Source organism: Sipha flava, unplaced genomic scaffold (assembly GCF_003268045.1).
Source record: "Sipha flava isolate LNK unplaced genomic scaffold, YSA_version1 106_pilon_pilon, whole genome shotgun sequence".
NCBI classification, from domain to species: domain Eukaryota; kingdom Metazoa; phylum Arthropoda; class Insecta; order Hemiptera; family Aphididae; genus Sipha; species Sipha flava.
This window is the reverse complement of record NW_020271721.1, coordinates 15,400-38,292: the sequence shown is the minus strand read 5'-3', so window position 1 is coordinate 38,292 and position 22,893 is coordinate 15,400. Positions and strand designations below refer to the sequence as shown.

Genomic DNA, 22,893 nt, shown 5'->3' with positions numbered 1-22,893 from the left:
GACTATATATTTTTAAAAAATGGTATAGTTTTCACCCTCCCCTTTCCATACGCATATTTTTCATAATTTAAATATTAGTATATAACATGCATATTATATTATAATATGGGTAATGCGTGTTAAATTGACCATCCTAACCGAAACGGTCAATAATTATTATAATAACATATAAACTGATATCATCGTCGATGTACACAAAATATATTTATAATAATAGTTTTTTCTTCTTTTTTTTTTTTCAGAAAATATCGTCTGCGGTCATCCTCCGGTTCCGGTCAACGCCAAACTCGTCCGCGACGGACCTAAAGCCTCATTCGTTTGCGATGACGGTTATAGACTCTTCGGGTGAATATCACTATTAATATAATATATGTGTCGCGTTATCGTACATTATACACATGTATTATAGATTATAATGTTGTCACGCTATATGCTACACGACACGACTGTTAAGTTCTAACGTACATAACAATGTAGCTTATTGATACGTTTGTATCGAATTATGTATTTACGGTCTCTGATATTTTTATTACAAGTATTAGTTTTAATTTGTTATTATTCTATACAGGTCCGAATCGATTACATGTTCCTCGAACGGTGTTTGGACTGGAGACCTTCCGTTTTGTGGTAAGTCCGATAGCGAAAATAATATAGGAAGTATGAATTATGAATGAAAACAACAGAACATACAAATCTCAGGATTTGTAAAACCGGGGACGCCGGAATATAATGTATTTTGGGGGGGGGGGGAGCAAACTGAGGGTAGCCTCTAATCAACCACACTATCATACTAATTCAATTTTTTTTTTTCAAGACAACAATTATAGTTTTCGTGGTAGGATAAAAAAAACAATTCAAGTTATTTTAAAATACTCAACAACCTTATAAATAAGTAGTTGTAAATAAATCAGTAATTTAAAATCACTCAAAAAACCATGCAACTAAGAACCACGTATCATAATGACATAATAATATTACGCAATAATGACTAGGTACTGACTAGGCATAAGCTGTACACACCAGACACGACAGTATCAATACTATAGAAACAATACTTTTGTCGAAAATAAACAAGGTGCATAAGTATATAACATAATAAAATATAAATATTAATGTAGATAACACGTTTGGTTTTAACATTTGTTTTTCTTTATTATAAATAGCTCGGACGGGTGAGGACAAATTCTGTATGGCACTGTAGTCTTAACTTCAAATCCATTTTTCACTTATAGACAGAAATACTGTGTTAACAGATAATCCCATGGTATATTTATTTAATTTAATCTATGATTTTAGTCATAATAGATTATTATTATTATCGAAAATATTATATATATCCAGTCCAAATTCTTCTCCAAGCTGTTCCACATGAAGTATTAACCAAGTTCGTACCTATATTTGGAAGGATAAAACATACTCTTTGCCCCTCCACAAAAAATCCGAAGGGGCACCTGCCCCTCTTGCCCCCACCCCCCCTTGGTACCGACGTTCCTGTGTAAAACTTACATTTTTCAAAAATATTATCACTGATTAATAATTAATAAGATTTACTATAAAATCAACAAACCTATTAATTTGTGATCACTTCAATTACGAAGATACACATTTTTAATTTAATTAAAATAAAGAAATAGTTTCAAAGTTGACATTAAGTTGTTGAACAACAACATTTTAGGAATAATATTTACTATAAACATAACATTTTGCTATATTTCTTAGTCATTTATAAATACGAGGTATCACAAGTACCTAGTAAATCGTAAATCATTAAAAAACACACTTTACAAAACCTAGTTGATTGGTTAGTGGCTATAGTATAGGGCAAGGATGTCGAACCTATGGTAAATTTTCTATATTTCAATGGTATGCAAAAAAATTGAAATTATTAACAATTTCACATAAAAAAAAATATATGCTATCAGTGATATTTAGTTACTGTTCTTAGTTCCAAATCTGAACTTCTATTTGGGATACTCATAATATATTTTAACTGATGGTAAAATATTAAAGGTTTCATTTTTAGAATAGTTTCTATATTTTTAATGCATCATATGTCAAATATAAAACATATTAATTTTTGTTATATTTAAAAAAATATTTTAATTAAAAACTCATAGGTATTTCCTTTTAAAATAAAGCTGAAAAACTAACAAACACAACGGTACTTTTTTTATATATATTTAGTTAGTACCATTTTTTTTAACTTAAAGTGGTAACCACTCTTTGTGACAACAATCTTAGGAGCGGCTTAATTTTTATCTATTTCTCACACTTTTGCCGCTGGATGCATATACCTTACATAAAAGTTGTTTGTTCTTTTGTATTGAATCTAGCCGTCTGTGCAGTAATTATAGCTTTATTTTCAATGCCACAAATTACAAAAAATTGATTTTTGTCATATATGTTATGGCACACTATGTATGAAGGGGTTAAAAATTCCGTAGACTCATGATTATCATCATTTTCGTTAACTACAACAAATTCAGAAATATAATTTAATGTGTTCTTATCATTCTGTTATGGTGCGTTTTTTTTTTTTAATAAATATAATCAATTTTATTCAACCGATGTCTGAAGATACATAGACATTGTCATTGCCATTAGGAGGTGGAGGCAGGAAAACTTTTAAGGAATTAATTTATCATTATACAAATGTACAGCCCAAGAAATTTTAACCGAATTAATGTCGTGACTGGTGCGTAAATCATTGCTATACGTAATAATTATAATACTTATTATATATATATAGTTACACGTTAGTCTTCATCTTGTAATCGTTTCACGATTGTCTATGCTGTTTTTTATCATACGAGAAATAAATAAATAAAAACACACCGATTTGAGCGTGTAGAGCCGCTTCCTGGACGAGTTATACACCGGCCAACTTGCTATGTAATATTACCTACATATATAATACACATTCATTAATTAACGCTTGTTTTTTTTCCTGTTGCATAACGTGGTACGAGTACCCATTGCCAATTGTAATACTTAACGTTTTTCCCGAGTATCTACTTATCTGTGTACGATATACGTATGTTTTAAATTTAATTATTATGTATACGGACGAAATATAATTACACGCGTTCTCTCGATTACGAAACTAAAACATACACGAGTAAAATACGAGAATACGAACTAGAATAGGTACTTTTCCAATTTTTATCCACTAATTTCTAAATACTTAAGGTACAAAAAAGTTCCTCAGTTAATTCCTTAATCACACAACAAACATAGTAATTTATAATTAATTCGTTATAAACTCGTACATTTTAAATGACAGGTTACTGTAGAACTTTACACCTACACTTTAGCCAAGGTAAACTATGTATACTCGTAGTAAATAATAGGTACCTAGTTTACAACAGCCTTTAGTCTACAGCACAAGCATAAAGCAAAAAGTAAATATAAATAAAAAGCAAGATGTACAAGGTATCTACCTAGAATAGAAAATATTACCTAATAATAATAATAATAAAATATACTACCGAGATTTCCAAAATTATCAAAACGAAATGATAATACCAGATATTTTGACTAGGTTTGACCATTAAATGACTAAAATGTTTTAATATGTATGGGTTTGATTCGGTTATCAATTTATCATATTATTAACTTGGTACTTCGTTAAAAAAAAAAATTTATAATTGAAAATAATAGTAATAACACTACAACAAAATTAATAACAATGCGCATATATTATACGGTCCATTGGAGAGCGAATACTTGCATCACCCCTCTCCTCCTACAGCTACGCCATTGTCAGAGTACATATATTAACACTAACGAAAATCTGTGTAGCAAATTAGAAATATGATTTATCACATACACTCGTATTACCCAACTTGATAGGTAAACCCGAATAATTAAATGAAAGTCTTCTAATCGACCAGGATCTAAGCATAGTCCTTGTAACCAAACACACAGTTAAATTTGAACTTCTAATAATAACTATAAATCTTATAATAATTACAATACAGTATATTATAAGTATATATCATCAAAAAATAGTAAATCCAATGGAGTAGCGTACTTAGTCTAGAGTTAGGGGAAAAGTTAAATTTATAAATAGGATTACCAAAATAAACAAATATTATCTTAGAAAAAATTGATTCTTCCCAAAAATGTTTAACCTGTGTATTTAATTCATATCTAAATATTCGATGTGTCTTTACGAGTTTCGATGTATAATGTAACAAACACAATCAACATGTCAAATACCATCATACCTAACCTAACCTAATTTGTAGAACCAATCCAATAAATGATCATAAAATTTAATTTCCATTTCCACACGATTGTTTAATCGCGTATGTTTTTCGAACAGGGACCAACGTGGCAGTACACAAGCCAACCAATCAGTCAACAACGGCCAGGGGTGGAAGTTCGGGCAACGCCAACGACGGAGATCCGACAACCGTGCATGACGGTCGAAGGTGTACGGAAACCCTCAAGGAACCGTCTCCATGGTGGACGGTTGACTTGTTGCAGCCGTATCCAGTCAGAGCGGTATCCATCACGACCCGAGGTTGCTGCGGTGAGTAAACCAAAAAAAAAAAAAAAAGAAAAAACGTGACGAAAATGTAGACGACGACGAAGGTGAAAAATATATCTCGCTCGTGTAAAAACCACAACCGAAATTGTATACAATTATAAATAAGTATACACAAATTGACCATTCCGACTGAGTGCCAAGTTAATAGTCTTTAGAATTCTCTACAAGTCACATTATCATTATTGTGCGCGTCGTGAAATATATAAACGGCAAACAAACCATCCGGTGTTATGATGAATGTGCTAACACGTATTTATAGGTACAACGCTCATTTTCATTCGCAACTAAGTCATCTATGTATTAGATTATATATAATAATCAAAACAAAACCATTGGATTTTACAGTCAATTTTTATTTAAATATTACAAAAAAAATGGCGTATAATATTATTATTGCTTTTAATAATTTCGATCATAATATAATATTATAATAGCCCATGGGTGAGAGAATATAATAAAAAAATAATCATCCAAATCCATTTCATATCTAGTTATACATGTATAAGCTATAACTATACATAACTGTTTAATAAAACGTATATAAAGAGGCTATTCATAATATTATTATAACAGTGTAATAACGAGATGTTGTCTTTGTGAAAATAATACATAATATACTATAGTAATTATTACACAATTACTTACAGCGGGACATTTAAATGAACACGTTTTCTTTCCATTTTACATTTGTACGATTTATAAACATGTTGTTCGTGAATTAAAAAAAATAAACGTATATAAAAAACTAACACCAGTTCAAGTGTCGTATTTAAAAAAGAAAAAGAAAACGTTAACAAATACACTTTACTTGGTAAACAAATCTGAATAGTGTGTTGAAACAACAACCACAAACTACTTATATATAACGACTTTATTAAAATACTTGTGAGTATGTTTTTTAGCCTTTAAAAATAGGCACATACAACAGACGCTCGTTCACTATAAACTTATTTATATAATATATATTATAAACTAACCGACAAGTTTTTCTAAGAAATTTTTATATGAAAAAAAATAAGTGGCAGAGTCTCATCGCTGCTAGTGTCTACTATTCGACGTCGGATACGTCTAACTCCTTAATGACTGGACCTGTTTGCGGTCTCCTCATGAGATTTTTGCCCAGCTCCGGCAGTTTTTTGATGAGCAACTCGAACACGCGTTCCGGTAACGTCCGTTGCAGCACGTTCAACAGTTCAGTCGGCTGCCCACAGACAACGACGGCATTAGCTAAGTGCTCTACTCCCTTTTCCACGTCTCCTTGTTCCAAATACGACTCTCCCATTTGTACCTCCTGCAAAAAGAACCTTTGCACGGCCTGTTGGTCCGAGAAGTCCGGGAACGCTGATTTGGCGGCGCGCGCAGCTTGTTCTTGTTCTTTGGCCATCAGACGCTTTTTACGCAGGTTTGATTTGAAATTAGGATCACTGCGACGTTTGCGGTCGAAATAAATGCAATAACCGACAAAACATAGGCCTGCGAAGCCTGCGGCGGCTGCACTAATCGCAGTTTTTGATACTTCGGTCTGAAACCAAAAATAAATATATTTTATTATTACTGGGGAACGAATTTATATGTAATAAAAATACAGAAATATGTACATATGTATGTAAATATAATTTATAAAATACATGCTAAAAACAGCCAAATATGGAGGAAAAAAAATTTAATAAAAAAAAAAAAATTATAATTATTAAATTATCAAATATTAAATGTCGCTTGTTAGATCTGAAAATATTTTTAAAACGGCTAAATTATCGTTCCACATTAACCTACATCGGTTGATTAAAGCATAATTGAAGCGCATAATATCAGAAGGCGGTAATCCATTTTGGGTGTCTGTCACTCATTATGTCATTGATTGATTGAAAATCAATATAGCCTGGAATTTTTTTCTGTAACAGAATGAGTTTTCTTTTTTGCAACATCTCCTATTGGTCCGCTTACGAGTTTTCATTTTGCAATCGTTGATTCAACAATTTGCATACTTTCATTTAAGGACATATTTTTGTTTCTAATTTTTGTAAATGTATGTGCAATAAAACTAAAATTCACCGAGATGAAAATTAAATTAGTTTTTAATGTTTCATTTTGCACAATATTTTGAGCTTTTCTAATAGCGATGAAAGTTACTGGATCTAAATTTGAAATAATTTCTTGTACTTTTGTACGAAGAAGACGTATGGATGATAAAATGATAAGATATGTTTAAAAATATTTACAAATTACTGAAATATGTAAAATAAAAGTAGCATCATATTAATAGGAATGATTTAAACCATGAACATTTCTTCGAATCTTAAATATCTCTTTTCAATAAAAATATAAATATATTTATAATTAATATTAATATTAAATAATAATATTTAATATCAATATTAATTTTATTAGTTATAATATAATTATATTTATATAAATACAAATCCGTTCCCTAATTATTACTTTCTATCAAAAAATCGCTATAGAGTATACAACAATCTAAATACATAATTCCATATATTCCAATAAAATAATCCGAGAGTTGACATCAATTGACACATTTATCATTTTACAAATTATGGTTTGAATACAAATATTAATATAATCTGACCATCACAAGGTTACAAATAAGACAATGACATGGTATTATCAAAATATAAATAATATTAATATTATTAACAATAAAAAAAAGTGGTAGGGTAACTAGATATAATACAAAAACTAGTTTCGAGTAGTAATGAACCTACTGCGTTGTATCGCCCACAACCTTTTTTCGTTTAATTTTTTTTTTAGTTAATACTTTAACAGAACGTAAAAACAATAACTGGTCAACTATATATGTTTGTACGCCGCATCCGTTTCAGTTTTTTTCCAAATGTATATTTACCACAAAAACAACACAATAAATGGGGAAAATTAATTATTTATATTTGTATTCTGTGTACATTTTAACCGTTGAAAAGTGCATATAAAGTTTCATAATATTATCGAAGAAACTAACAAACATATGAAATATTTAGGTCATCAACCATTACAAGACATAGAGATTAGAGTTGGAAATAGTAGTACAGAACTGCAAAGGAATCCATTGTGTTCATGGTTCCCAGGAACAATAGGTAAGATAAATATTTATTAATCACCTATTTTCTACGAGTGAAGAAGTGACTAATAACACTACATAACCGGATTCGGATTTCGTATTTTAGAAGAAGGAACAACAAAAGTTTTAAGTTGCGCGCGACAAATTGTTGGACAGCACGTGTTTCTACAATTGGTGGGCGTTGAAGGATCGTTGTCTTTATGCGAAGTCGAAGTGTATTCTACCGAAGGTTAGTATCCCCATATACTAATTTTAACACGCATTCATTTAAAAAACAACCAATTCGTTTGTATTATGTACGTATAGAATTCTCTATCGATCGCTGCGCGCCGGGAAGTTCTTCCAATGACGTGGCTGTCTTCGACAACAAATGTTACGAATTCAACGTAAACCGGGGTGCGTCATTTGCAGAGGCACGGCAAAAATGTCAAGCGACTAGTGGGGACATTGTGCACGGCTTTCGGGGGTCATCTTCGACATTTCTAGCAGCCGAACTCGAACGGCGGAAACCCAGGTTAAAAACTCAATTAATTTGGATCGGAGCACAAAAGGAGCCAGGATTGACCTCAAGGACGTGGAAATGGGTGAATGGTAAAAATTTAATGCATTATTTAACTATACCATATATACACGACATAATCAGGGCCGTCTCGAAGGGGGATCTTAGGGAAGTGTCTCACCCCCAACGAAAACACCAGTTTTATTATTATAGCCTAGGACCTAATTTTACTTACAGAAAACAAGTATTACATATTTCGTAATACAGTGTATACACGAATAAAATTTATAATAGCTATTTATTATACAAGATAAAATATTGTATATATATATAATTAAACTGTCAATTTTAAGAACATGCGACACTGAAACATATATACATGTTAAAAAGTAAAAATACGACTACATATAGTTAATTATACTACATGCATTGAGTAAAAAAATTGTAGTCAACATTTTTTATATTATTCAACCCTCCCCCCCTTTGATTTTCATCATAGGGATGGCTCTGGACATAATTCACCGATTATTAAAAAGGGCATACGAATAAGGCAATGTATTTATATCATCATCACATATTATACGCATATCTACATAATTATATATACATTTTCTACTGCAGGAGACGTGATAACGAAACCGACGTGGGGAAAAGATCAACCGAACAACTACAACGGCGAACAGAATTGCGTAGTACTTGACGGAGGGCGTGAATGGTTGTGGAACGACGTAGGATGCAATTTAGATTATTTACATTGGATTTGCCAATACAGTAAGTGTCTCGATTTTCAGAGTTTTCATCCGTTATTAGGTATATGATTTAATTAAGTATCTAATTCACGTTTGCAACTCTATTTTGTAGCACCAATGACATGTGGAAGTCCCGAAATCAAGATAAACAGCACAATCGCAAGTCCGTACACCTTTAAAGTGTCGTCGGTCATAGAATACCAATGTCCTGAAGGACATTCTACGCAGGGGCCGGCCAAGAGAACGTGCGGAGCCAATGGGTTTTGGACTGGATCGGCACCGACGTGCAAATGTAAATACAAAAAAATTGACCTAAGTTTCAGATTAATCATGTGATTCCATAGGTGTAAATTTATAAATAAATTTATTTTTGTACAGACGTCGATTGCGGGCCATTGAACGGTATAGAAAACGGTACCATCACGTTAGAAAATAACAGAACCACTTATATGGCGATTGCTAAATATTCTTGCAATCAAAATTACAGTTTATCAAATGGTGACGCTAAAAGAACGTGTACCGATGAAGGAAAATGGAGTGGACGCACTCCACAATGTTTGTGTACGTAATTATTTTGTGTTAAAATCTTGTATGAGTATTAATCAGTATGTATTACGTCATAAATTATAATTTTTTTTTTTTAGTCGATTGGTGCGGAGATCCTCCTGAAGTACAGGGAGCCACAATGAACATAATGGGTCATAAAGCAGGATCCGCTGTCACCTATTCGTGTCAACAAGGATTCGTAGCTATCGGTGGACAACAGGTTAGTACAATCAAATATTGACCGTTTTGTGTATTTTTTAAACCAAAATAATGTACGCGACTTTTCAACCATATAGGAGTTAAAATGTGGACTTGGTGGCGAATGGGTAGGAAAACCGTTAGTCTGTAGGTTTGTAGACTGCGGCCCACCACAAATAATAGAAAACGGATTGGCTACGTTAATCAACGGTACCACGACACACGGTAGTATTGTTGAGTATACATGTGAACAAGATTATTGGCTTCAACCTCACACTAGCCGTCGTCAAATTTGTACCAAAGAAGCGAAATGGTCCGCAGATCCGCCCACGTGTCAATGTAAACATTGAGAATATTAAATTATATAAGGTTGTTTATTATATAAGTAATTAATTTTTTGTCGTCGGTTTTTATTGACAGTGATTACTTGTCAAGAACCCGAAGTGCCTACAGGAGGTTATGTGGTTGGCTACGACTTCAATATTCACTCGAGCATCGAATACCATTGTGACCCAGGTCATAAATTGATTGGCATATCGATTTTACAGTGTAATAATAATGGTGAATGGAGTACAACACCACCAGAATGTCAATGTAAGTAACCTTACTAATTGTGGTTTCTCGTCTTTTAATAAACACTTTTAATATTTAAACCATATTACTTTTACACTTACCCCTATTCATAAAAATATAATGTGTTTGCAGATATTGATTGCGGTAAACTTACACCACCGGTTTATGGTACATTACACTACTCCAATGATTCTACACACCTTGATAGTGAGGTCAAATATAGCTGTAGTAATAACTATAGATTGACCGGAACAGCTATACGATATTGTCAAGAAAATCAAGCATGGAGCGGGACAGCTCCAAAATGTGAAGGTAATTTACTATTTTACTAAAAAAATGAAGTCATAAAGAAAAATATAGATATAGATCATATAGAAAAATATAGATATAAATCATAAAGAAAAAAAGCTAATGAAATTAACAACGCATTTACTTTATAATTAATATAAAAATATAATTTTTTTAAAAGAAATAAGATGTCCGGAACCAATTCGTCCAGAACACGGAATATTATCAGTAACAGGCAATGATCGTTCATACGGACGAACTTTAATAAGAACTTCTTCTGATCCAATTTCAACATCAACATACAAAATTGGAGCACTAGTAAAATATCGTTGTGAACGAGGGTATAAGGTAGTCGGGGAACCAATTAGTAATTGTGATGACACTGGTTCATGGACAGGTGTAATACCACAATGTGTTTGTACGTATTCAATTTTATTATTAATAATAATAAACTACATATTAGTAATAACTATTAAAACAATGTATGTACTGTTTATGTAAAAATGTAATCAATTTATCTGTGATACTTCCCCAGCCTTCCTAAAGGATTATTAATAACATACTAATACATTTTTTAGATGTTGATTGTGGAACTCCTGAGAGTATTGATAATGGAAAATTCAATTTAGTGTCAAATGTTACATATTACGGTTCAGCTGTATTGTATGAGTGTGATGAACACTTCCAACTCGATGGACATGGAAGAAGATTATGTCTTGAAAATGGTACATGGAGTTCAGAAACGCCAAAATGCCAAGGTATTGAATATATTAGAAAAATAGAACAAAGTCAAATTTAATTATATTAACATATGTGTTTGCACTTATAAAGAAATTAACTGCGATGATCTCAAAAGCGAAAATAATCTACTAGTCAAAGTAACATCAAGAACAGTTGGCGGAACAGCTGAATATACATGTCCACGGGGATATTTCACGATTGATAACAACACAAGACATTGTTTGCCAAAAGGATCATGGAGTGGAAGACCACCAACATGTCAAAGTAAAATAGAACTTTTATTTAATTCAAATTTAGTGTGTACAATATATAATTTTTATACTTCAATTAGTGGTAGACTGTAAACATCCGGGTGCAATTGAGAATGGCAGAGTCATAATAATGAATGATACCACAACATATAATAGTGCAGCGGAATACCATTGTATTCCTCATTTTCAAAGAATGGGTCCTTATATGAGAAAATGTTTGGATGATGGACAGTGGTCAGGAGAACAACCTTATTGTCAATGTAAGCAATACATATGAATATATATTTATATTTAATAACAATAAATGTTAAAACTTATTTTTTAATAATTTCTACATAATTTTTTGACAGTAATAAGTGCAGCAATAAGTGACAATAGAACATTAAGTCTAGCTGTAACTGTTGGAGGTGGCATTGTTTTATTCCTAGTCATACTCCTTGCATTAATATATTTAAGACTGTAAGTTTATTTATAATATATTTAAATGAATACATTTCATCTAAAAAATATTATTTTATAATAGTAAAAGACCTACTCCAGTCAAAAATACAGAAAATGTTGAAGGAGCTGTACGAAAAGAAGAACAAAATACAGCAGTCATGTCATATGCTTCATTAAGTGATGTACAGAATCATATTTATGATTCAGTAACAGATTATACATATGACGAGCCAAGTAGTTACTATGAGCCATCCCCGGTCTCTAAAGCAAAATCAGATCACTCTGGAGCTACTGTAACTATTAATGGTGTAGCTATTCGATAATGTTCCAAATTTATGATTTAAGATATTTGTAATATTTGTATTATTGTAAATATAGTAAATATAAATTTATATTAAATGTACATAATTAGTAATAGTAAGACGTAACAAACCACAGAAAATACACTAAAAAACATGTTGATTTGGAATAAGAAATACAAGAATTTGCATTCTTTTATTTGAGAAAAAGCTTTGTTGATTATGTCTCATGAATATATTTAAATTGTTTGTACACTTGAATTATTATTTAATATGTAAAATGAGTGAGCTGTGAGTTATATTAAATAAGTCATAATAAATATTAAGTATTTTATAAATATGTGATCCGTTTTTGATAAGTTAACACTTCAACTATAATTATTAAAAAAAATGATTGTCAATTGAGTATTGAGGTTTTTATATTAATATTCAAGAGATATATTTATTCTTGTATTTTAATAATTCTCAAATAAACTATACTTGTACTTTAATGATTGTATCAAATATTTTTTTGTTACTAAAGACATGCTATAATATTTTATTCTAAAAATAATTATTTATTGAATTATACATATTGGTTTTCTTTTGTATATTTTGTTATTTTAGATGCATTTAAAAATAATGATAAATGATTGTAATTGAATGATTTTGATTTAAGGTCAATATAACATTGTTATTTGGAATAATAATAATTTGAGCAAATGTAAATCACATTTAAATTTAGTTTTTGTATCAAACTCAGACCTTAAAATTAAAAGAGTAGAAAATAATATTATTTATTTTTCATGATTAAATTTATTGGTTTTAGTGTTTAAATAAATATATTCACATTAATAAATATACTTTTAATTTTAATTTTAAAAAAGTGAATATAATATAATTTGTTTTAATAATATTTAATTATATTTTTTTTTAACAAATAGATTGATTTAATATTTGAAAAACTTCATTGATTTTCATATTATAATATAAATCCAATAACCAACATTAAAAGTATGATGTAAATATAAACATTTATACATTTATATTGGTAGATACATATATATATATATATATATTTAACACAATATGAATTAGAGGGGGGACATGATATCATTAAGTAGTATGAAAGGGTGCTTGTATCTCAAAAGGTTGAGAATCTTGTTTTATAATATGATGAAATTCACAGAATTAATTTTTTTTTAATATATTTCTTACACCCATTAATTTCTATGATGGTGACAACACAGCTATCTTCAAATTAAAAGAGAATTATCATAAAGATACAGATAATTCTTTGTAATCCAAAAAAAAAATGTCACTAAGACGATATCACTGGAACACTAACTATTTTACGAACAAAAATGTATTCAATGTGACCATGACCTACTAAAAAGAAAAACATTAAAATAAAATAACATTTTTATTAGAAGAATACCAAAAAAAAAATATTTTTCTTTTTCTACAATGCATTAGGATTACAATTATACTAGGAAATAATGTATTATTAACGTATTAATAATAATAATTCTAATAAGTTTTCATGATTTTACTGTTCTTAAGAATATAAATTAAGTAAAAAGTAAAACAAATTAAATATATCACAAATACCTATATCACAGAACAATAGTTTTATCAAATATCTGAGGTACCTATGAATGTTTACAAATGTAGTGAATACAATTTATATAATAATATATCAGTATGGAACATATGGGAGAGAGACAACTATTAAACTGAATCACAACAAAATATGTTTAGTGATGGATGTTTAGTTGTCTATTAATTATCACAATAATAATAACCAACTAGGCTTACATATGTATGTATTGTATTCATGCATGTAACTTGAGAAACTTTTACTTTATCTTAATATACAGTTTACTTAGACTACATATACTTCATCTACATTATGATGGCAAATACCAATAAAGAAATACATTTTGATTAATCCATTTTTTTTTTAATGTTTATACGTCTAGTTAATAATTTAAAAATTATACTTTTCTTGATAAAATAATTCTTACAAATTTAAAATTATTTCATAATTAGCATAATGGATAACAGATACATAATATGTCATGATACCTTGTACATATACTATAATATTATAAACATTATCTAAAAAATTATATTTAATGTATAATAAAATATTTTTAATAAATATTATTTTACCTAACTCAATGAATTTTAGAATAAGCTGAATTAATCAATAATTTACTTTGGACAAAATAGAAAGCTAGAACTTTTACGAATCATTTAATTAAAAATAATATGTCAATAACAAGGACTAAAACAGTTTATTTCCTTAATTGTGTATTATTTATGAAGATTAATCACATAAAAATTGAAACAAAAGTTCAATACCAAATTTGGATCAACTTTTCTCATTTCTACTTCTTTGAACAAATAAAATAAAAGCTATTGAATTGAGTACATAAATTCTAAGTAATAAGGACATTCCAGGGAAATTTTCTTTCGAAATTCAATTCAGTAGCTCAGGACATCAAAAATATAAAAGATTCTACTTTTGACTATGTATATAAAAAAGAGAAATAAAAAGGTTTTGTGTTGGTAAAAATAACTCTTATTGAATCGACAAATTGAAAAACATTAATTCAGTAAAATCTACAAAATTGTGTAAAATCAAAGCTTTGAATCTATTAAAGGTATAAAAGATAAATAAGGTAATACCAAATGGTGAATAAATGTAAGACAAATAGATAACTGTAAAAGATGGAAGGAATAATTGGTTTGGGCACTTTATAATATACAGTTGCAGAATATGAAAATTAATTCGAAAAATTTGACAATAAAAATTATTTAAGCAAAAATTTAAAAACCGAAAAAAACCGAAAAAAATAGTTGATAAATTTATATAAAAAAAAAACTATTAAAAAGGATAATCTATAAGTATTATTCAACAAGATTAGTCTGTCTTAGTTAGGTATTATTAAATATCAGATATTAGATCTAAAATTAAAGCAGAAAATATTTTTTGTAATGAAAAATTGAAAAATAAAATAAATAAATGTTCAAAAATAAGTATAGTCATACTTTTAATTTATACTCAAATTTTAAATTCAAACTTAATAATATTTCGTTAATAGACACAAATATCACATAATATAATTCATAAAATATAAATGTTCTGTTAAATAATCTTATCCAGATATCAATAATTCAATTTATTACTTTTTAAGAGATGTTTAACATTCAAAAATGTACTTGAATTTAAACACGCTAATGTTTAAATATAATGAATAATAAAAATTGATTTATACACCTAACCTAACTGAAAAAATGGAAAACATTACTAAAAAATGTATACAATTACTGTAATACGTACTATATTTGTAAATGTTGATAGGGGATACAAATATTATTGAATTGATATTACTCCAACAGACCTTATGATAATCGGCCAGAATAGAGGTCAAGGTCAATGTTACAAGCCCTTTACCTATCCTACAAGCGACAACGAAAAATCAATAATTCTGGATAAAGTCTACGAATCTCGTAAATGTTATTTTCCTATGATAGCGGTGGCGGTAAGGACAAAACGCGGTGGTGGACGGGTGGGAAGAGGTGAGGACACTGCTTACACACACGGTTTTTACATGACCATATTAAGTAATAATAGATCGAGGTACGAGCTTTCACAACACCGTGTCCATATAAGGCAGAATACACAATTCCACCAGTATGCGCACATGCCGTCACGGCATCAACAGTCCATTTACAGTTTCAAAAACCGTGGCGAAGCCGATTCCATCACAAGACTGACTCGGAAATATTTGAAGGTTTATACACCGGGGTAAGTGACACATGCCGCCGATTGTGATTGTTTTCATTATTTGGGGTCGTTTATTTATTATTTTACATCCCACTCACCGTTATCATGGCGAATTCCCGTCGAAACGCACGCGCTATCAGAGGTATTGTCGAGGTGGTGTGCAAAACAGTCGTCCGTCGCCGCCGAACAGTTTAATGGCATAAGCGAAAAACCCAATTACATACGATCAGCGACGTGCGCGGTCCGTTTTCATCTCGTTTTCGTCTCGTGCGGGTTAAACTCTTCGCAGAAAACGTGGACCGGGTGTGGGTCAGAAATTGTATTTCGTTTCTCACCGAAAACTATAACGCAAACGAAACACTATAGCACACGCACGCTAATACACGGGCAGCCGGCAGGGGGGAAATGATTAACGTTTCAGTGTGTCCACATACCAAGTAGTGAAACCGACCTCGAGGTGGTTGTGCTAGAGATGGTCGTCGCGTTTCTCCGCCCGCCCCGCCTGCAGAGATTTTTTCGCCGCATTTCACCGCCAGACATCACGTCGGTTTGGCAATAACAAAAGAGATAGTGCGTATCACCATGACAGAGAGACATTATAATTTTTAGTATCATACACATGTATCTCAAACACCCCACCTATTGTTACTGTATGTAGTCCACCGTAGTGACTCACACCTCTGCGGGGCTTATCTTCGTAGACTCTCACCGCCGCCCGATCCCAGACTGCCATCGGTATTTACAACGAAAATTTTCAATCGTTTTCCGCACATCCTGACTTACGCACGTCGTGCCGTCCGCAAACCATTTTTGTTACGTGTCTTCCCGACAGACGTCCGAGAAGACATTTTTCCTTGCAACCTGTTACTTTTTAAGACTTCAAAATTGTAAGTATTAAAAACACACGACTACCATTAAAGGAAGGTAAAGAATGTTATAATTATTGGTGAGTCATTAAACATAGAAAATTATATAATCGCCTTTACTTCGAGTTATTCAATGATCAAATCGTTTTCGTTCGTTTGTATACATTTGGCGTAGACTACACGATTTTTGGACTCCTACATTCTTTCGGGTATCATACTCAAATGGGCAACGTCTTATAAAGTTATTAGTATCTAGTCACCGTTACTGATTTTCTTGTCCTTGAGACTTGAATATACGGCCTTTTTTCAAATTTGTATGATTAATTTAAAAATTAATTATTATTTTCTCGGACCATTATGTCGACACATTTGAAATGTTATTTTTAAATTGGTTTGCATTATAATTCCTTTATTTTTTTTATCAATATTAAAACATTCCTTTTTGCTGACTCAGAGTATTTAATGTTCTGAACATTGATAACAATATTCATTTATTAATCTTAAGAATTTCTATACACCAAAATTTATTTTATTTTATGAATTCTAAGAAAACTTTGTTGAGCTAGTTACCTATTATTATCTAAGTCGGATAATATAGTAAATTAAATTCATATCTAGAATAATTATAAATTAATTAATTCGATATTATCCTTTTAAAAATATTTTTCATATTTTTCCATCATGATGTTCAAAAAAAATTGTTTTTGTACTTTTCTAATAAATCATATTTTTCTTTTGTATATTATCCAAAACAGGTGCTGAAATCTTTGAGAATTATGAAACCTCAAATAGGAACTCATGTATAATTTTTTAAGTTAACATTTTCCATAATTTTTTTAGATTTAATAATTTGTATTCAGGGTAGAATGGGCCGTAATGAAATTTCCCAATGAGCCAGTAATTGTTTATAAAATTAAATAAAAAAATTATTCAACAGAAGAATAAGGTATTTTAAAAATAATTCTAATATGTATATTATTTTATTTGGATTGACCTATATTACTCATACATTTTTAAACCATTAGTTTATTTATCACTAGTCAAAGTAATATAAAATTAATAGATCATGAGTTTTTTATTTTTTTTTGTAATGTTAATTATTAATTAATTTTATAATAAAATTCTGTGATAACCATTATAATATTTTTTATAATTCAAATAAGTATTTAATTTTTAATTTTATGAACACTACGCATAAAGTTATTTTTCTATAGTAAATATCATCCTGAATATAAAATTATTAAATTGTTTAATGATGATAAAGCCAAAAAAGTAAACTTCAAATAATGTATGCTATATTTTTTTTTTTTTTTTAATATATATTAGTTAGTATTTAATAAATACTAACAAGTTTTTAGATAAACTTATTGAATCATTATATGCATTTGGTATCATGTGATTCTGACTTACTGTATAATAATTATGTTTGATTTCTGTTTGTTAAATTGTTAAAGGTTATCATCAATATTATAATCAAAATTAAATTTATATTTTTATTTAATTTTTGCATTAAAAAAAAAAAATATTACTGCCATTGTTACATTAATTTTAGAGCGAATCAAGTATGTCACGGAAAACGGCAGTGAGGAGGGCAACCACAAAGAAACGGGCGCAGCGTGCCACGTCTAATGTGTTTGCCATGTTTGGGCAGGCACAGATACAAGAATTTAAGGAAGCATTTAATTTGATAGATCAAAATCGTGATGGGTTTATTGATAAAGAAGATTTGCATGATATGTTGGCTTCTTTAGGTTTCATATTATTTTTAATATAACCATTCAAATATATATATTTATATATTAATGAGTATTAAATAATTGTTTAGGCAAAGACCCAACTGACGACTATTTGGAAGGTATGATGAATGATGCACCTGGCCCAATTAATTTCACTATGTTTCTTACATTATTTGGCGAAAGACTTCAAGGTACAGATCCGGAAGATGTAATTAAAAACGCTTTTGGTTGCTTTGACGAAAACAATGAAGGTGTTATTAATGAAGAACGTCTCAGAGAACTTTTAGTTACTATGGGAGATAGATTCACAGATGAAGATGTATGTATACTTAATTTATATTTCAAGAATATAATATGCTATATAATTATAATAAATATTTAGGCCATGGATTTAATTAAATGTCCTGACAATTTTAATACTTCGAATTTATAATTTTGAAAAATAATGAAAATTATAAAAAAAAAAAAAAAAAAAAAAAGTAGAAGATTTATAAGATATTATAAATCACTTTTAGTAGAAAGAATTTTTTTATTACTTCTATAAGATAATCTTTTTTTTAGGTTGATGAAATGTATCGTGAAGCTCCTATTTCAAAGGGGATGTTTAATTACATAGAATTCACACGTATTTTGAAACATGGTGCAAAAGAAAAAGATGAAGTTTAACTTTTTTTTTTTTTTACTTGCATATCACTTTATACAAAGTTTACTCCACGATATAACATCTTAATTTTTAAGAGTATTTATATTTATATAAAAAAAATGTATTATTTAATTATAATCAATACAAAATAGTGGGTGAAATAATTATTTATTAAGTATATATAACCATTTTTATTTTTTAACATATACTTAGAAATTTTTCCATTTAGAATTATTTATTCATAAAAATTGCATTTATATACTTTTTCTGTTACTCTTGGCTATAAAAATATATATATGTATATGTATATATATATAACTTTTCTGTATAATTAATAAAAAAAAATTTTATACTTTTAATATTTTTATCTGTCCTGTCTATAATATTATTTATTTAATTACTTGAAAATTAAATGATTTTAGACCCAATTACATATTTAAGTATAATATAAATCTAGCAATAATAACAATCATGAGGAATATTAAACCAGGATTATATACAAATTGAAAAAGGTAAAACAAAAATTAATCATTATCAACAATATGAAATATAATGTAGGATATAGTTATATCATGTAATATGTAAAACTAGATTAATAGATACATAATTTTTAAATTAATTAAAAGTGGTAAAACAAAAAGGATCAATTTTATAGATATTTACAATGAACATAATTTTAGATACTGCAGTGTTGGTAAGTTATAATAATTTATACATTTTAAATAATTCCTGTTGATAATTTAAATAAAAACTATTATTCAATCTTGTTTTTGTTGGAGAAGCTTGGAATATTAGTTGATGTAGAAGATCAGGATAATCAATTTGGACAGTTATTAATTTATAAATGAAATATAAATCAAGTCTGATTCTCTATTCTAGAGTTTCGAGATTAAGACTAATAAGTAGAGGAGTGTAAGATGAATGGGGAGTTATTCTAGGTATATTACATTTATAAGCTATAAATCATAAGAATTTATTTTGAACTTTATCTTACAATTAAGTATTATTTGGAGACCAGATAACAGAATCGTGATCTAGAATTGTTAAAGGACAATAAAATAATGTTTGTGGGTTCTTAAAATTAACTACTAAAAAAAAATATAAATAATTTGTAAAAGTCTTACTGAATTAATTTACTATATTTTATGTCAGTATTATAGTTATTGGCAAATTTAACAAGGATCTTATATGATTTATATGAAGTACTTGTGGTTTTAATTTCCTTACTACAAATAACAGTGTTAAAAAGTATAAATAAATTTTATTTTCTATAAATGGACTACAATTAATTGTAAACATAAAGGTATTTATATTATTTTAATCATAAATATTACAATAGATTCTTGACAGCTTTATAATAAATTTAAATAAATCTAATCGCACCATCTAATCTAATAACTTCTCCATTTAGAAATGGATTATCAACAATACTGATGACAAGCTTTGCAAACTCTTCTGGATTTCCTAATCTTTTGGGAAATGGTGTCAAGTCAGCAAAATAATTTCTAACTTTATCAGGCATATGTTGTACTAATGGAGTATCAAATAATCCTGGAGCTATTGAGCAATGTCTTATGCCTTGAGATGCCATATCTCGTGCTAAAGGTAATGTCATAGCTGATATAGCTCCTTTACTGGCAGCTAATGCAACTTGGCCCATTTGTCCGTCATAAGCAGAATATCCTGATGTATTGATCACTATTCCCCGCTGTCCATTTTCATCAGTTTCATTAGCTCCAATCAAAGCAGCACCTAATCTGATAACATTGAAAGTACCTACAGTGTTCACCATAATTACATCAATAAATTCTTCTAAACTATGAGGACTGCCTTTATTAAAGTTGTAAACTTTTCGAGCAACACTTCTACCAGCACAATTTACAATCAAATCCAATTTCCCATGAAGTTTTTTGCATATATCAATAGCATTTTGAACATCAGTTTCTGATCGGACATCAGTAGGAATGAAATTGGTACTTGAACCAATTATATCAGATACAGTTTGTCCTTGTGATGATGGTAAGTCACACATTATTACTTTATGACCATCTTTAACAAGCCGCTCAACAGTAGCTTTTCCTAATCCTGAAGCTGCTCCAGTAACCAAACTTACAAGTGTTTTAGACATGGCTAAATTTTGTAATCTATAATAAAATACATAAAAATTATATTTAATAGTCCAATTTGTTAATTTAAGTTTAATTCAAATCTGTTTTACCAAAAATTAATTGGCCATCTAGTTTTATTTCATAACAGTAAAATTATTATATGATATAACCATACTCAAGAATAAGTTAAGTGAAATTTATAAAAATATTAAAATTATTAATTTATACAAAACAATATGTTATTAATAATAAATAAAAAAAAAAGTTTATTTAATTTAATTAGATTTCTGATACAGTATTGATGATCTATAAATTGTTTAACATTTATGTTAGCATCATTCTGCCTTGTGTATAATAGAGCTTGATCTTTCCCTGCTGGCTGATCACCGTCATAATGTTAATCTGAAATTTGTTAATGGGTTATTGTCTGGTGTGATCAACTCAGCAATTCTCCAAATATTTATTTATTTTAAAGTTGCTCTTCACCAAACTTGTTCTAACATTCCATTTAATTTACCTAAATCCCCTACAAATGATATATTCAATAAACCACTTTTTAAATTAATGAGTATTTGGACCCTTCATTTTTAATACAAAATTCTATGATATAGTTGTATATTATATATTATTAATTTATGTTAATAATTTCTATTAAGTGCGGTACTTTCAATAAGGAGTTATATAAATTAATTAGATACTAAATAAATAATTTGTATTAATTATAAAGCATAAAATAAACTTTCTTCTAGACCAATCACCAGAGGCGATCCATTAATGAAGGATTAAGGAAAACAAATATCACAAGATATTTAGGCTAGCTAAATAACAATCCAATATGTGCCTCTTAACTAATGCCTAATGACTAATTCAGAATTATTTCGACTGATCGAATATTATTATACCACCATTAGTCGTACAAATAGATACTTACGTTAGAGTATAAATGTATAATACGATTCGTTGTTTAAGTGGCAACTAAATAAATCTAATTAGAAAAAAATGTTACATTATTCATAACCGGCTGCCACCGCGTGTGATTTCGACTACAGGAGGGAACTTCTGTGATAACAATGATAACAATTTAAAAGTAATTTTGATAGTATTGTTATATTCTTTGATTGTATCTCCTTTAGGTATATATGACGTAGGGATATAGTCAGATCAAATAAAGTTAAATGCCTAGTCATTTAATTAAATGACCAGGAATATGATTAAATGCCTATTTCATGTCAAGCAAATAATAAAAAAGCATTTTATATTATTTTAAAAATTTAAATATATTTTCTATCAGTGATTTATTGCTATTGTATTCATAAAAAAACAATGTATTATTTATTAATATGTAAAACACGTTGGTATATAAAATAATATGTTTATTTTCATGTTCATTATTACCATTATTTTAAAAATAAATATATACAGGTAATAACTAATTAGATGTGATTAGGATTATAATTGAATGCATAAGAAAAAATGATATTAATAAATATATAATTTCATTAATGAATCATTTTCTAGAACAAGAACCCCTCAATAATCATCTCCTACA

At 29.0% G+C, this 22,893-nt stretch overlaps 4 protein-coding genes across 5 annotated transcripts in view; 2 read left to right on the top strand and 2 right to left on the bottom strand.

The window, feature by feature from the left end:
* Window positions 1-12,542, top strand: part of LOC112685282 (sushi, von Willebrand factor type A, EGF and pentraxin domain-containing protein 1) — a 58,607-nt gene extending 46,065 nt beyond the window's left edge. The window contains exons 2-20 of the mRNA XM_025557127.1: window positions 243-345; window positions 569-627; window positions 4,328-4,537; window positions 7,552-7,647; window positions 7,738-7,860; window positions 7,938-8,222; window positions 8,752-8,901; window positions 8,992-9,171; window positions 9,258-9,440; window positions 9,524-9,645; window positions 9,722-9,962; window positions 10,044-10,217; window positions 10,329-10,508; window positions 10,666-10,902; window positions 11,063-11,242; window positions 11,316-11,489; window positions 11,557-11,736; window positions 11,827-11,935; window positions 12,000-12,542. Of these exons, the coding sequence (XP_025412912.1) occupies window positions 243-345; window positions 569-627; window positions 4,328-4,537; window positions 7,552-7,647; window positions 7,738-7,860; window positions 7,938-8,222; window positions 8,752-8,901; window positions 8,992-9,171; window positions 9,258-9,440; window positions 9,524-9,645; window positions 9,722-9,962; window positions 10,044-10,217; window positions 10,329-10,508; window positions 10,666-10,902; window positions 11,063-11,242; window positions 11,316-11,489; window positions 11,557-11,736; window positions 11,827-11,935; window positions 12,000-12,240 (3,227 nt within the window). The 3' untranslated portion in view covers window positions 12,241-12,542. The remainder of the gene's footprint in view (window positions 1-242; window positions 346-568; window positions 628-4,327; window positions 4,538-7,551; window positions 7,648-7,737; window positions 7,861-7,937; window positions 8,223-8,751; window positions 8,902-8,991; window positions 9,172-9,257; window positions 9,441-9,523; window positions 9,646-9,721; window positions 9,963-10,043; window positions 10,218-10,328; window positions 10,509-10,665; window positions 10,903-11,062; window positions 11,243-11,315; window positions 11,490-11,556; window positions 11,737-11,826; window positions 11,936-11,999) is intronic.
* LOC112685308 (mitochondrial import receptor subunit TOM20 homolog) lies at window positions 5,282-16,426 on the bottom strand. Its single transcript, XM_025557150.1, has 2 exons — window positions 16,090-16,426; window positions 5,282-6,077 (listed from the first exon to the last, which is right to left on the bottom strand). The coding sequence occupies exons 1-2, from the start codon at window positions 16,096-16,098 to the stop codon at window positions 5,604-5,606; spliced, it is 483 nt and encodes a 160-aa protein (XP_025412935.1). The 5' UTR covers window positions 16,099-16,426; the 3' UTR covers window positions 5,282-5,603.
* On the top strand, window positions 15,883-19,291 carry LOC112685293 (myosin regulatory light chain sqh). 2 transcript variants are annotated; one of them, XM_025557140.1, is made up of 4 exons: window positions 15,883-16,012; window positions 18,410-18,608; window positions 18,683-18,912; window positions 19,155-19,291. In XM_025557140.1, the coding sequence occupies exons 2-4, from the start codon at window positions 18,422-18,424 to the stop codon at window positions 19,257-19,259; spliced, it is 522 nt and encodes a 173-aa protein (XP_025412925.1). In that variant the 5' UTR covers window positions 15,883-16,012; window positions 18,410-18,421; the 3' UTR covers window positions 19,260-19,291. The 2 variants fall into 2 exon arrangements, with proteins under 2 accessions (XP_025412925.1, XP_025412920.1); XM_025557135.1 differs by lacking the exon at window positions 15,883-16,012 and adding an exon at window positions 16,591-16,878.
* Window positions 19,292-20,454: 1,163 nt separating this feature from the next.
* Window positions 20,455-22,407, bottom strand: LOC112684946 (3-hydroxyacyl-CoA dehydrogenase type-2-like). The gene is made up of 2 exons (XM_025556684.1): window positions 22,276-22,407; window positions 20,455-21,380 (listed from the first exon to the last, which is right to left on the bottom strand). Exon 2 carries the CDS (start codon window positions 21,362-21,364, stop codon window positions 20,600-20,602), a length of 765 nt encoding a protein of 254 aa, XP_025412469.1. The 5' UTR covers window positions 21,365-21,380; window positions 22,276-22,407; the 3' UTR covers window positions 20,455-20,599.
* Between the last annotated feature and the right edge of the window lie 486 nt (window positions 22,408-22,893).

What these genes read in the sequence shown, in the direction of transcription:
- LOC112685293 (XM_025557140.1), top strand. Translation starts at nt 18,422, where the DNA reads ATGTCACGGAAAACGGCAGTGAGGAGGGCAACCACAAAGAAACGGGCG. An exon ending in TGATATGTTGGCTTCTTTAG is followed by an intron (nt 18,609 to 18,682) that starts GTTTCATATTAT and finishes ATAATTGTTTAG; the next exon opens with GCAAAGACCCAACTGACGAC. An exon ending in ATAGATTCACAGATGAAGAT is followed by an intron (nt 18,913 to 19,154) that starts GTATGTATACTT and finishes TCTTTTTTTTAG; the next exon opens with GTTGATGAAATGTATCGTGA.
- LOC112684946 (XM_025556684.1), bottom strand. Translation starts at nt 21,364, where the DNA reads ATGTCTAAAACACTTGTAAGTTTGGTTACTGGAGCAGCTTCAGGATTA.